The 12,136-nt window shown below is 53.5% G+C and overlaps 2 protein-coding genes across 2 annotated transcripts; one reads left to right on the top strand and one right to left on the bottom strand.

Annotated features, from left to right (window-relative positions):
- Positions 1-2,484: 2,484 nt before the first annotated feature.
- On the top strand, positions 2,485-3,710 carry CCOS01_05479 (glycosyl transferase family 8; the record flags this gene model as incomplete). Its single annotated transcript, XM_060453659.1, has 2 exons — positions 2,485-2,521; positions 2,722-3,710. The coding sequence occupies 2 exons, from the start codon at positions 2,485-2,487 to the stop codon at positions 3,708-3,710; spliced, it is 1,026 nt and encodes a 341-aa protein (XP_060315431.1).
- Positions 3,711-4,674: 964 nt separating this feature from the next.
- CCOS01_05478 (ATG C terminal domain-containing protein) lies at positions 4,675-11,004 on the bottom strand (the record flags this gene model as incomplete). The annotated part of the gene is made up of 3 exons (XM_060453658.1): positions 4,675-4,692; positions 4,754-10,744; positions 10,831-11,004. 3 exons carry the CDS (start codon positions 11,002-11,004, stop codon positions 4,675-4,677), a joined length of 6,183 nt encoding a protein of 2,060 aa, XP_060315430.1.
- Between the last annotated feature and the right edge of the window lie 1,132 nt (positions 11,005-12,136).

Raw genomic sequence — 12,136 nt, 5'->3', positions numbered from 1 at the left:
GCAATTTGATGGTTGTCCCAGTCCCGCTGTGAAGAGTACCATTTCAGCAATAAAACCTCGTCTGGATCTAGCAGAATACTGAGGGATACCATATACTTGTCGCCGCTGTCGTGTCACCGCCATTACCAGCAAACCGTCTCCTCAAAAGACGCATACCGTCGAAAGCAACGAGGCCCGAGACGTACAATCTTCGGTGTCCTTGTCGTGAGTATTGACGCTTAGGAGACAGGTGAGAGTGGCATCGTTGCCGCTATACATTATTCACGACAACAACCTCAGTAGTTCGCAAATGTCTCACTTGTGAGTCCATTTACGGTATGACAAGGAATTGTGCAATGGTGATAGCTGATCGGCCTAGCTGGCCGTCTTCAGTCAACTACATACCCCAGATGGCAAAGTGGACTTTGACGGCACTCGTGGGAAGGGTGAGTGTTTTCTTCTTTTAGAGGAAGGTGACTTCGATTCGAACAACCCCTGTACGCGCGTGTGTGTGTGTGTGAATAGCGAGCCATTACCGCGCGAGTCTGAACGAGGCCGAGATAATCACCGCGACGATAATCGGACCGGAATCTCGGAAACCGATGTTTCTCCACAGAGAGGAGGGGAGGGGTACGAAGTACCTGATCCGTAAGGTAGCTTATGCAAATACCAGTAGATGCACCTCGCTCTCTCTCGCGCGCGCGCGCAGTGCACATGCTGGATGCAGCTGGCTGCTGGGCTAGGTGGCCCGGGATCGCAAAAAGCACGTCAACTGGCATCGAGCTCTGTCATTGGTTGCACCGTCCGATCTAAGCTGCGCGTTGACGAAGCTCGTTGCAAGGATTTTTTGGGGGGGGGGGGGGGTTTCCCGAAGCTCTTTTGCGACAAGTTTCTTTGCGCCGACTTCCTTCGCAACGCGGGAGCTATAGGATGGTGGGCAGCGGAGACCAGGTAAAACCAAAAGGGTCAGGTAGATGGGAGTAACCGTAGAAGACGTTAATAATCGTCTCGGGGGACACATATGCTGAAAATAGGGCTGACAATGTTGCAATCTTTTTGTTGAGAAGTGAGTTAGTTGTTGCCCAGCCCTTTGTTTGCTCCAGGTCCGGTCCGGGAAACAACGCAGTTGCATTAGGTTAGAGGTGTCAGATGCAGGGATGAACTCTATGATAAGTTGCCGTGTTTATGTGTTTTGCCGTATTATTTCTGAGCAATACACGAGTGTACACCGGAAAGTCTATGACTCTCACACATTGGCAAAGCCGGAAGTCATGGGAAAGCGACCCCTCTTTTATGAACATGGGCAATTTCTTATTGTGCCATGTTAATCCATGCGAGACAACAGAATAGAAGATGCTAAGAACGGATACGGATGGTTCTCATTCATTCGCTCCACGCCCTTGTGTCGCAAACTACACCAACCACCATTGACGAGTCACTCTCTCTGACCACCACCTACCTAGACAGAGTTCAGGTTGAGTGGAGGACCCAAAGAGGAGTAAGTCCGAATCTCTCCGGCCCGCTCTCCTTACGGGTACCTCTTTTGCTATCTGTCTCCGTTTTGTTTTGTAAGCAATCTCAGCGGTAATAGTGTTTTCCCCAAGCTGTTCAGGTACGTGCTCTCGGGCATCCGCGATTTTCCAAAGAACGATGGCGTCATCGATATGACGGCCGATCGGAATCAGTCGCTGTTTATCAGCGATTTCTCTCTTCCAACCCCCCCGGTTCAGCCTAGGACCGTGAGCCACGACCAGGAGGCAGGCCCGGCGAAGACTCCGTGAGGTGGAGGGGACCTATTTTGGCAAAAAGTTCCCTTCAGGTCCTTTTGGGCGTGTCCAATACCACATCGTTGGGATGACTCGTGGTCCGTTCGGGGCTTTTATTTTGTTGCTCTGCTTGCGCTTTGTTACTTTTTTCTTTGCATCCGTAATCCCGTAACGAGAATAGCTAGCTGATGGAGGAGAAGGAGGGACGGGAAGCTGAGGTACCTTTGGCTAAACACTAAATTAGCAGTTGCCATTGAGTACTACTTTGCATTCCTGTGAAAATGCTAATCTCGTGAATCGACTTTTTCCCTTTCCCGTTCCCTTCCCTCATCTACCTTTCTCTTTTTCCTTTCCTTCTCCTTCTTCTCTTGTCTCTCTCCCTCCCATACTCCTGCTTGACATCACTGAGGAAACTTGACGACGACGGACACCGAACGCCAACAAACGTAAAGAAGCAACGCGATTCCGCAGAAGGAAGCTCACCAGGTAATATTATCCCGGTGATTCCGACAGAAGCTGCTAGCCATTCGAGAGAGAGCGTGTTATCTCGAAACCTACCCCGCCTCCACCATCGGAATCTGCCCCGCCAGATTCGCACGCACACTCACATACGCACGCGCGGCGCGCATACATACAGAGCAAACAGTCGCAGAAGATAAGGTCTCTCTGAAAAAGTGAGGCTAAAGTCGCAATCGTGGCGATCATCACCAACACCACCACTCCCACCACTGCCGCCAATATGTCGGACGGGAAACGCGCCGTAGAGTCGGACAAGGGTTTGTGATCCCTTTTCTTTTTGCGCCTTTACACCTCTCTTGTCACAACGCAAGATAACATGAGACTGGAACATTGTTTCCTCTTGGTTCCTCCGCCATCTCACTTGCTTTCTCAAAGGCCAATGCTCCCAACGCTGTCGCATTGTCGCAAACGATGAAATTTTCCCTACGAACACCAAAAAGCTAACCGCAACACACAGTCTGGACGACCCTCATCACCAACCTCGACTACCTCTCAGGCCTCCTCACCCTCAACCACTCCCTCATCAAGTCCGGCTCAGCCTACCCCCTCGTCGCCCTCTACACAGACACCTTCCCCGCCGAGGGCCTCGCCGCCCTCGAGCGCCGCGGCATCCCCGCCCAGCGCATCGAGTACCTCCTCCCGACAAAGGGCCGCGACTACTCCAACGACCCGCGCTTCTACGACTGCTGGAGCAAGCTCTCCCCCTTCTCCCTGACGCAGTACTCCCGCGTCGTCCAGCTCGACTCGGACATGCTCGTCCTGCGCAACATGGACGAGCTCATGGAGCTCGAGCTCGACGACGGCGACTTCGCCGCCAAGCAGACCCCCGGCGCCGCCATCGGCGGCGGCAGCCCCCCCAAGAGCCCGACGCTCGACGACCTGGCCGTCAAGAACCCGAGCACCCGCGTCTTCGCCGCCGGCCACGCCTGCGTGTGCAACCCGCTCAAGAAGCCGCACTACCCCTCCGACTGGACGCCCGAGAACTGCGCCTTCAGCACGCAGCACGCCGACCCGGACACGGCGCAGCACACGGGCCCGGACCCCGTCACGGCCTCCCCCCTGGGCTTCATGAACGGCGGCCTGCAGGTCGTGAACCCGTCCGAGGCGCTGTTCCGGCAGATTGTGAAGCACATGGAGCAGGGCGCCATGGACATGGATTTCGCCGACCAGAGCCTGCTGTCGGATCTGTACCGGGGCCGGTGGGTGGCGCTGCCGTACGTGTACAACGCGCTCAAGACGCTGCGGTGGGACGGGGTGCACGGGGAGATTTGGCGGGACGAGGAGGTGAAGAACGTGCATTACATCTTGGCGCCCAAGCCGTGGGACGAGATTGATGCCGTGACGGGGGAGTGGACGGGGACGGAGGAGAGCCACCGGTGGTGGGTTGACTTCAACCGGGAGAGGAAGGCGATTGAGATTGCCCAGGGGGTTGATGATAAGTTTTGAGAATTGCAAAGTGTGACATCGGTACGGGGAGTTAATGATGGGAAGAAGACCGTCTTGTTGCCTTGATGGCTCTTATTGGTTTTGATATTTATTGTGCTGTTCAGATTTCTGAGAATTTGTTTGGGATAACCGGCCATGAGTAATGGGGCTCATTAGATACATGTCTTCGTCGACGACAGGTTTTGCAAAATATAATACCCGGGTTATTGATCGCATGCTGAAAAGCACATTGACCGGGGCTGATTTATTTATCAACGAGACTCAATCTCCTCCTGGCTGTTGATGGCTCAACCTTCCTACAACCATACATCATAGTCACAGCAAATTTGACGATACTTCATCTCACTGTCCCCGCGACATCCATCATTCCATGTTGACGCCTCAAGGACCCGACTCGCAGTAAGAGTAGATACACCCCATCCTCGGGCTCTCTCAAAATGACAAAATACTGCCCAAGTTCAAAGCTTTCCTCATCACCTTGGAAGGACATCTCTCACTTCTTCAATAAACGTATGATTATCAACACCCTACAGGAACTACAATGATTCAAAAGACAGTCTACAACCCTCTTTTCGCTCCAACTGCTTTCCCCCTTCTCCCTCCACGAACAACAAAATCCAGAAACCTTTCCCATTCCCGATTCCCGATTCCCCCAAATCCCCAGGCTGAATCAGTGACAAAAAGAAAGGGAGAGAGACCTAGACTGATGATGATGACCAATTCACGATAGCAACCTGTTTGATCTCTGCAGTTGAAAAATGAAAGTCCTCCTTCGCCAGTCTATGATGCGGTCTCATGCGGTCGTATCGGACTTGTTGTCTGACGATAACGCCGCAAATGATTTCAATAAACAATTGGAAAAAAGGAGTTGGTAGTGAAAAAAGCCCCGAATGCCTAAGTCCTGGTATCTGGTGTATGTGATGCGTGTGCATGTCTTGTAAAGAAAGAATCTCCACAGTAGTCTTTAATGCCTCTTGTATTTCTAATGGCAGAGTTAGTAAAGACATCTTGACAAAGATATAACGCGGTTTAAGGTAACTCACCTCCTCGGCTCTCCGCCTGTTCTGCGGGTCCAGGCTATTCGTCGCGCCCATGAGCGTCTGTCCGATGGCCTTGGTAGCTCCAATGGCCGGCCGGAAAATAATGGTAGGCGCCCGTTTCAATACGGCCTTGGCGAGACCTTGCGCGCTTGAGCTATCCATCACCTCGCCCGGAACCGCAATGATGGCATCGCGGGCCATGTTCAAGTCTCTTGTTAGGCTCGAGTAGCCCCCGCGCAAGCCCTGAATGACACCGGTGGGCTGATCCGCGTACAGAGAGATCTGCTTCTTCTCTTCTGGATCGAGATCAGCCTCTTCCCACGTGTTGTCAGTCTGGGGTTTGTTGAGGAGGCCCTCGGCGCCCTGCAGTGCATATTGCGTTCCGATGGCCAATTTGGCTCCGAATTTGACCATCTCAGTGCCGGTGGTGCGAGCAAACGCCGCTGCACCCTTTCCAAGGCTTCGAACGATGCGTCCGTCTTTCTTGTACTCCTTGATGGGAACCTCGATGAGCTCCTTGAATCCACTACCAATGTTGACAATGCCTCTCACTGGCGCGAGACCTGCAAGAACACCAGCCAACTGAGTGCCCTTGACGTCCGGCATCCAGATGTCATTGAGGATCTTGCCCATTCTGTCAAAACCAGAAACACCATAGATAATGGTGTGTCTCAGTGTCAGACGTGCTTCGTCCAAGATGATAAAGTTCATGAACTCCGTAGTTCGGCCCGATTTAAGGCCTGCATAGTCGACTCGCTTGGGCTTGAAGTCCAGCTTGACGGGAATGTCGTGAACCTCGACTCTCTGGAGGAACGGTACATCGCTTGTCGAACTGTGGACGGGGGCGCTGTCGTCCTTGAACTCGAAGAATCTCGTAATGAAGTCGAGCGCATCTTGGTCAACATGGAGTCGAAGTGGCAACAGAGTAACTCTCAGAACCATCTCTGAAGCTGCAAGATCCGGCTGCGGCTTGACGGTTAGCAATTCAAGGTGGGCCATGCTGGTGCCCATCTCCCGTTCGCCGGCGTCTTGGTCATAGGTTGCAAACTTCTTCCAGGTAGAGGTTGGGACGTGGTCAAATACATCCAGAGTCTGGATCCGTACATCAATAGAACTCTGAGTCTCGCCAGAGTCGGGCGGGAAGGCAATCAGATCAACATTGACTCCCTGCAACTCGAACGTGATCTTGTGGTGCTTGCTCCGGTTCAATCTCAATCTCTTCTTAGGCCTAGCTGCTCCCGTTCGGCCGGTCGTAGTTGTGAAGGCTGTTGTGGCGAGAGACTCGGTCTCCGTGGCGTTGTCATTCAACTCCTGGTTGACCATCTGCGCGAGCTCTCGGGGATCTTGTTTTGTGGAGATGCCGATGTAGATGGAGTTGAAGAGGAAATCCCCAATTACTGTCTCATCTTCCTCGGCATCGTCTTCAAAAACAGCACGCTCTGATCTGCGGCGACGTTCGTAGGCCTTATCCTCAACATCTCGTACAGCCTTGGAGATGACATCGCGTGTGCGTTCCCAGTCGTATCCGTCGAACAAGTTCCAAATGACGTGCACGTCGCGGACCGAAACTCGAAGTGGGCTTTTCTTAACAAGCTCCTTCGGCGCTTGGTCATAGCTGTTCTTCGATGAGTTCCAAACCTGGGCTCTACCGTCGGTCTCGGGGCCCTTATCGAAGAAATTCTCGTGTATCACCAGGTCGCTGCCGTCATCGGAATGATGTGATGCACTTGCATTGAAACTCGTAAGCAAGACCCCATCATGTGTATCTTGAGTCGTTGTAGCATTCGATGTGATGGAGCCCTCGGCGTCGAAGAGGGGCTCCGAGGGGCCGGCGTCCTCATAGTATCTTGAGTCAATTTGTAATGGGCTGCCATCGCCTGACATATCGTCTTCATCACTGCCCCCGAGCTCCTGAGCGAGCTCAAAATCTTTGTCAAAGTCATAATCACCTTCTGCTCGCCCAAAAGCCTCGGCAGAAATCGAAGCCAAGAGGTCCTGGACAGGGACGACTGAGGTGCGATACTTGTTTTCCTTGCTCGGTGGAGTAGGTGGCGTCAGCGCGTTGGCCAAAGTGATGAGGGTCTGGGTCGAATCGGCGCATGTCTCCAGTACAAGTAGATCATCACGGAGTTCGACATCGACATGTTTTTCACCATCGTCACGGCTTTCCGACACCTTGACGACTGCCTTTGCAGATGAGATGTAGCAGATGCTCACGTAGCCTTGAGAAACGAGTCGCGAGACCTGTTGGGAAGACATATCCGCGGACTGCCGACGATTTACGGTAGAACTCGCTCCTATATTAGTAACGTCATCAATGAGCAAGATCGAGGCCTTATTGAGATCCAAATTGGCCGTGGTATCCACGTCTTTTGGAAGAACCACTTGGAGCCGAGCATCAGTCAGGGCGATGAGGAGTTTCGAGGGCAGCCCCAGCGGGTTCAGACCAATCATACAATCGCGGAAGACCAAGTCGACCGTCATAGGCTTACTATTCGGTCGGGCAGGGTCAGTCACGCAGGCGGGTTGAGGCTTCTTGCCGGTCAAGGCAGAGTGTGCTTGTTCGCCGAGATTGGCCACAGAGGCAGCAAGGCTGGCCTCGAAATCCTGTGGTGTAGCATCCTCCCCGAGTCCAAGGACGTCCATGATCGTCGGCACTCGATAGTCGACTGTGATATCGCGCATCTTGATTTTGATCACCGGCTCCATTTCGTCTCCTATCATGCGTACCATGAGGACGGGACCTTGGGGGAGCGTTCCCGGCGGCAATGTTGTTGAAGAGCTCACGAGTTCTTCTCGGTGGTTGCGATCCACGGAGATGGCATGGATGCCGAATGCCACCAGCGAGGGGACTGTAATCTGAGCGACTTCGAAGTTCTTCAGGTTCGCATTGATCATGCCGAGCTTGCCGCCCAAATCGATGACCGCACCGAGCTCCTTGACCTCAGCCAGAAGCAGGATGCCTGGCCTGTCATCTTCTGGGAGATATTTTGCAACGGTCGCCAGTCGGGCAACCTCTTCGCCCAGCGCGGGGAGGCAGTTCAGTTGATGTATGCGATCGACCCTTACGTTCAACTGGTCGAAAGTCACCCGCAGAACCCCGCCCTTGCGCCTTTGTCGTAGGAGCGTGTCCACCATGATTTCGTCATCGCCCTGGTCGAACTTGACCTTGGACGGGATGATGAGTTCGAGGAGCCTTTCGAGGTCCTTGTCCTTTGGCGTCGCAAGGTACTCGAAGCGTACACCTCCAATTTCGGCAGAAATGGGCGGTTCTGCTCGGGAATTCCTGATATATGGCCCTGCCAAACGCACTTTGCTGATTGCGAAACCGATTCCCAAATCTCGGCTTACCATCTTGACTGCGCTCGTCTCCAAACCAACACTGCACTCTCTGCCCTTCAGTTCCAGATTGAAGCCACCTATTCGCATATCAATCTTGTTTTCTGCTGAGGCCGACTTGTCGTCCGGGTTGATTGGAGCATCAAATCGAACTCCTCGAGGCTTGGGGGGTGGTTGTACTGGTGCTCTGACGGACGGTGACGCATTCGATGACATTGAGGAGCTCATGTTGAGGAAACTGCTCAAGCCACCAAACCAACTGAAGGTCTCGTCCAGTCTTTGCAAATCGAGCTGTATCAGTAATGGCAAAGTAGTTACTTCAGTCCGAGTTGATATGGCTGACTTGACTACCTTCACAGTCACGTCAGAGCCGGCTGAAGGAAACTTGTCCATAACAGAGGCCCTCATCTGGAGGTTCTGGTCGAATGAGATGATATCGTCTCTTGCATAGCCGAAGCGGAACTTTTCGAGATCCACGGTTGTTTCAAGGCCCTTTTTCGATGACTTGAGTGATATGTTAAGTTTATCAAGATCCGTTCGAAGGAGAATTTCGGGTTGCATCTGCAAACTGGGAGAGCCCAGTATTCTCTCGGCTGTATCAGCAACACCACCCAGTTGGTGAAGAAAATGTAGTGAAATCTTTTCAAACACAATGTTGATATCGGGCATCGTCGATTCTTGCTGCGGCTTTGCAGCCGTCTTTAGAGCGGGAGCAGGACTGTCTTTACTCTTCAATGCGTCCAGCAACTTTCCAGCTACGACCGCAAGCAGATATGCCAGTGAAGCGTCGAATCTGATTTCCAAAGGCGATAGAAGAACCTCTAACGCCCTATCATCATCTGGCTTGGTGAAGTGAAGGTCGGTTGGCGTTGGCGCGAAGCCCGACCTCGACGCTGACGGAGGGGAATAGACGGAGAACGCTCCAGGAAGTTGAGGCGCGACTGATCTCGCCAAGCCAGGTGACCCCGGTGTTTGGCTCAGGACGGAGGCTTGGGCGTCGGCTGGCACATGTACATGCTGGTGCAGCGATGGGACGTAGAGGGAAATGTTTTGTAGCGAAACCAGTTCTTTGACCAGTCTCGTGGGTCCTCTTGGGGTTGCCACGTCGTCTGCCGGTGCTGGCGCGTCTTCGAACTCATCCCGATCTCGTGTGGAACTCGCCGGCAGGGGCTCCTTTGCGTCCTCGAATCTAAGATCCGGCTGATCTGCCGGAGGCGGCGATTGAGACCTCTGCGATGCCGGCGCATCCATATTGTCGAGAGGTTTTGACTCCGGAATGCTCGGAGCAGCTTCGAATGCTGGTGGAGTTTGTTGTCTCGGCACAGGGCTCAACTTTTTGAGCTTGGGCGACGCCTCCGGGCTCGAATCCGCATCCCACCCTCCTGGCATCCGCGATCCAGTGGGCTCGGCCTGCGAAAAGGCACTCATGTACATACTCTCAGCTTCTTCGTGGGTGAATACGTGAGATTGTGCCAGATCATCGACCTCGCCGGAGCTCGAACTCTGAGAGGCTGCAACAGATTGTTGTAACGCCTCGGTAGGTGCAAAATAACCCACGTCATTTAGCATGTCATTGTCTGCTGATTGTAGCGACGGCTCTGACCTCGCTTCTCTTTGAAAACTGGCCCACGGGACAGGCTCATCTTCGTCTCCTTGGATAGTGGACTGAGATAGTGGGATGTGTCTCTGAGGGGAAAAGTCTTGATATATCGATGCCCTGGGCGTTGTCGGCTCCTCCTCTTCTGCTTGTTCTTCTGGTTGACTCGAGAAATCATACGGGATATTAAAGGCTTCTTCGCTGTCCTGTAGCAGCGCATCGTCAACCTCAGACAAGTCTGCTGAATCGGACAGGAAGCTCTCCTGCATGGTTGGTCGGAAGGTGCTGTGCCTCGATGCTGAGGTGCGCTCGCTGAAAGATGGTGATTGAGAAATGGATGGCGATGAGACGGACGGAGAGCGTGCAAACTGCGAGAAGACGGTCGCCTCTGAAATCAGATAGGCCCGTATCTTCGATAGTGCAATGTGCCGCTTCCCATCTTTCGGCACAATCGTCGGCGCACCTTCGTCGTTGTGCGCCTCCGCGGTAACACCTTCAACGTCTATGCGATCTAACGCGAGCTGAAAAGTGACGAGCTCCGGCGTTGTCGAGGTCGGCTCGAGGGGAACTTCGACGTCTATTTGAAACGTGACTCCTCGGATGCGCACTTGGATGCGGTCGACGATGCCCTGAAGGAACCCGGCCAGAAAACCCGGCAAAGACAACGGCTGCCCTGTACCGAACTGGCTCCCGTCATCGCTTATCGAGCTTTCACTCATTGTGGAACCGCCTAGATCCTGTGTCTCGGCTGCAAGAGCATCCTCCAGCCTCCTCTTCTCTTCGGCAAGTTTTGCATCTTTGAGCGCCGCATCTTCGTTCAGAAACGACTGCGCAAGGTTAACCGTGTTCGGTAGGCCTTGAGCATCGTCACTCCTCGCCGCGGCCTTTGTCTTTTTGTCATCGCCGAGAGTCGACACCTTCAATCGGACGTCAACACCATCGATTTCGATAATGATAGGGCTCGTGTAAAAGTCGACCGGAATGGTAACGTTGAGTTTCAGCACTTTGGCTTTCTGAACCTGGAACGAAGCGGGGAGCTGGAGAAGTCGTTCAAGTTTCTAGAGGCGTACACAGGATCTTGTTAGCCCTCCGGCTTTGGGCATGGCACCTTACATCAAGTGGCTGACTGCAGTACGGGACATACCTTGAGGCGCACTCCAACATCCTTGAACTCTGCCGTTGTTGTCCTGCCCAGCGCAAACTGCAAGTTTTCCATATCCAGCGTCTCCTCGTCTAGCAGTTCCAGACGCCGGAGGGCGTAGATGAGTAGGCGCTTCGACAGAGTCGAGCTTCTGAAGCTCTGGAATATCGTCGCCATGTTGAGCTCGGTATTCGCAACCTTCGGCGGGTTGCTCGCTGGGGGGGAGAAGAGCGACGGTATTGGCTTATCGATCGATCGGCTTGGAGGTCTCGGAGGAGTAAGGTAGGAAGGAGGAGGGTGGCCTCTCCAAGTTACAATAGGTTGGCCGGAATGTGGTCCTTAGGCTGCGGAAAGTAGGAATACGCTGGTCTTTGGAGCGAGTTCGGAGGTCAATAGGCTGCGGTTCACCGGGCATGGGTAATGCAGGCTGCGATCGCCGTGTTATCAAAAGACACCCTGCCCAAGGCGGGGACGTAGTTCATGATGTGCTGGTCATCCAGAGAAAGGTTTCGCTACTAAGGAGGTTCGGATGTCGAGATAGATCGTAGATGGAGTTGTAACTAGGTACAAGTGAGGAGGCAAAGGCCGACAAGGGCCGGAGAGGTGGGATGAAAGAGGTTGGAAATGTACAAGGAGGAAAAGAAACAAGAAGGACAAGAAGGTGTAAGGTCGTTCAAGTTTGGTCCCAAGCGCCTTAGTTGGGCAAAGGCAAATGCAGAGAGACCTTGGTATGAGGTGCTCTGGGACAGCGGCAACGGGTGGTGGTGACAGAAGGGTAGAACCTAAGGCAGATAGGTCACTGATGCCCGGACGTTGTGATGAGGCAAGCCGTGACTACCTTAGGTAAGGTGAGGCAAAGGGTACTGGTTGACTGGGCCGTACAGACGTACAGACGGGAGGCAAAAAGGAGGTCTGCCTTAGACACAAAAGCATGAGCATGAGCATGAGCAGAGCAACGAAGCATGCCGCAATGAAGAGGAGGAAAGGCGGGACACAGGCATCCAGGTCACTCCCATCCACTCCCAGCCAAGCAAATGCACTAGAGATTGGTTCCCCCCACTGCCTCTAACAGCGCGTGACTCTGGCCGGGTTCACGTCACCGTCACCGACAGGGTGTGCAGGGGTCCTCTATCAGTTGACTTGCTCCAAAATGGCCTTTATCGATAAGGTGGGGTGGCAGTGGGAGGAATGACCGTGGCTGAAGCCGATAGGATGGTTTGATGTTGGGGGGACCAGACAAGCATCACTGGGGGCCACTGGGGGCCACTGGGAGGGGAGAGGAGGGACTTCAGGTCATCGCTTGTGACTG

This window comes from Colletotrichum costaricense, assembly GCF_030867565.1.
Source record: "Colletotrichum costaricense strain IMI 309622 chromosome Unknown Scaffold_5.1, whole genome shotgun sequence".
In the NCBI taxonomy this organism is placed as follows: Eukaryota; Fungi; Ascomycota; class Sordariomycetes; order Glomerellales; family Glomerellaceae; genus Colletotrichum; species Colletotrichum costaricense.
The sequence above is the reverse complement of the archived record's forward strand: the minus strand, read 5'-3'. Positions and strand labels throughout refer to the sequence as shown.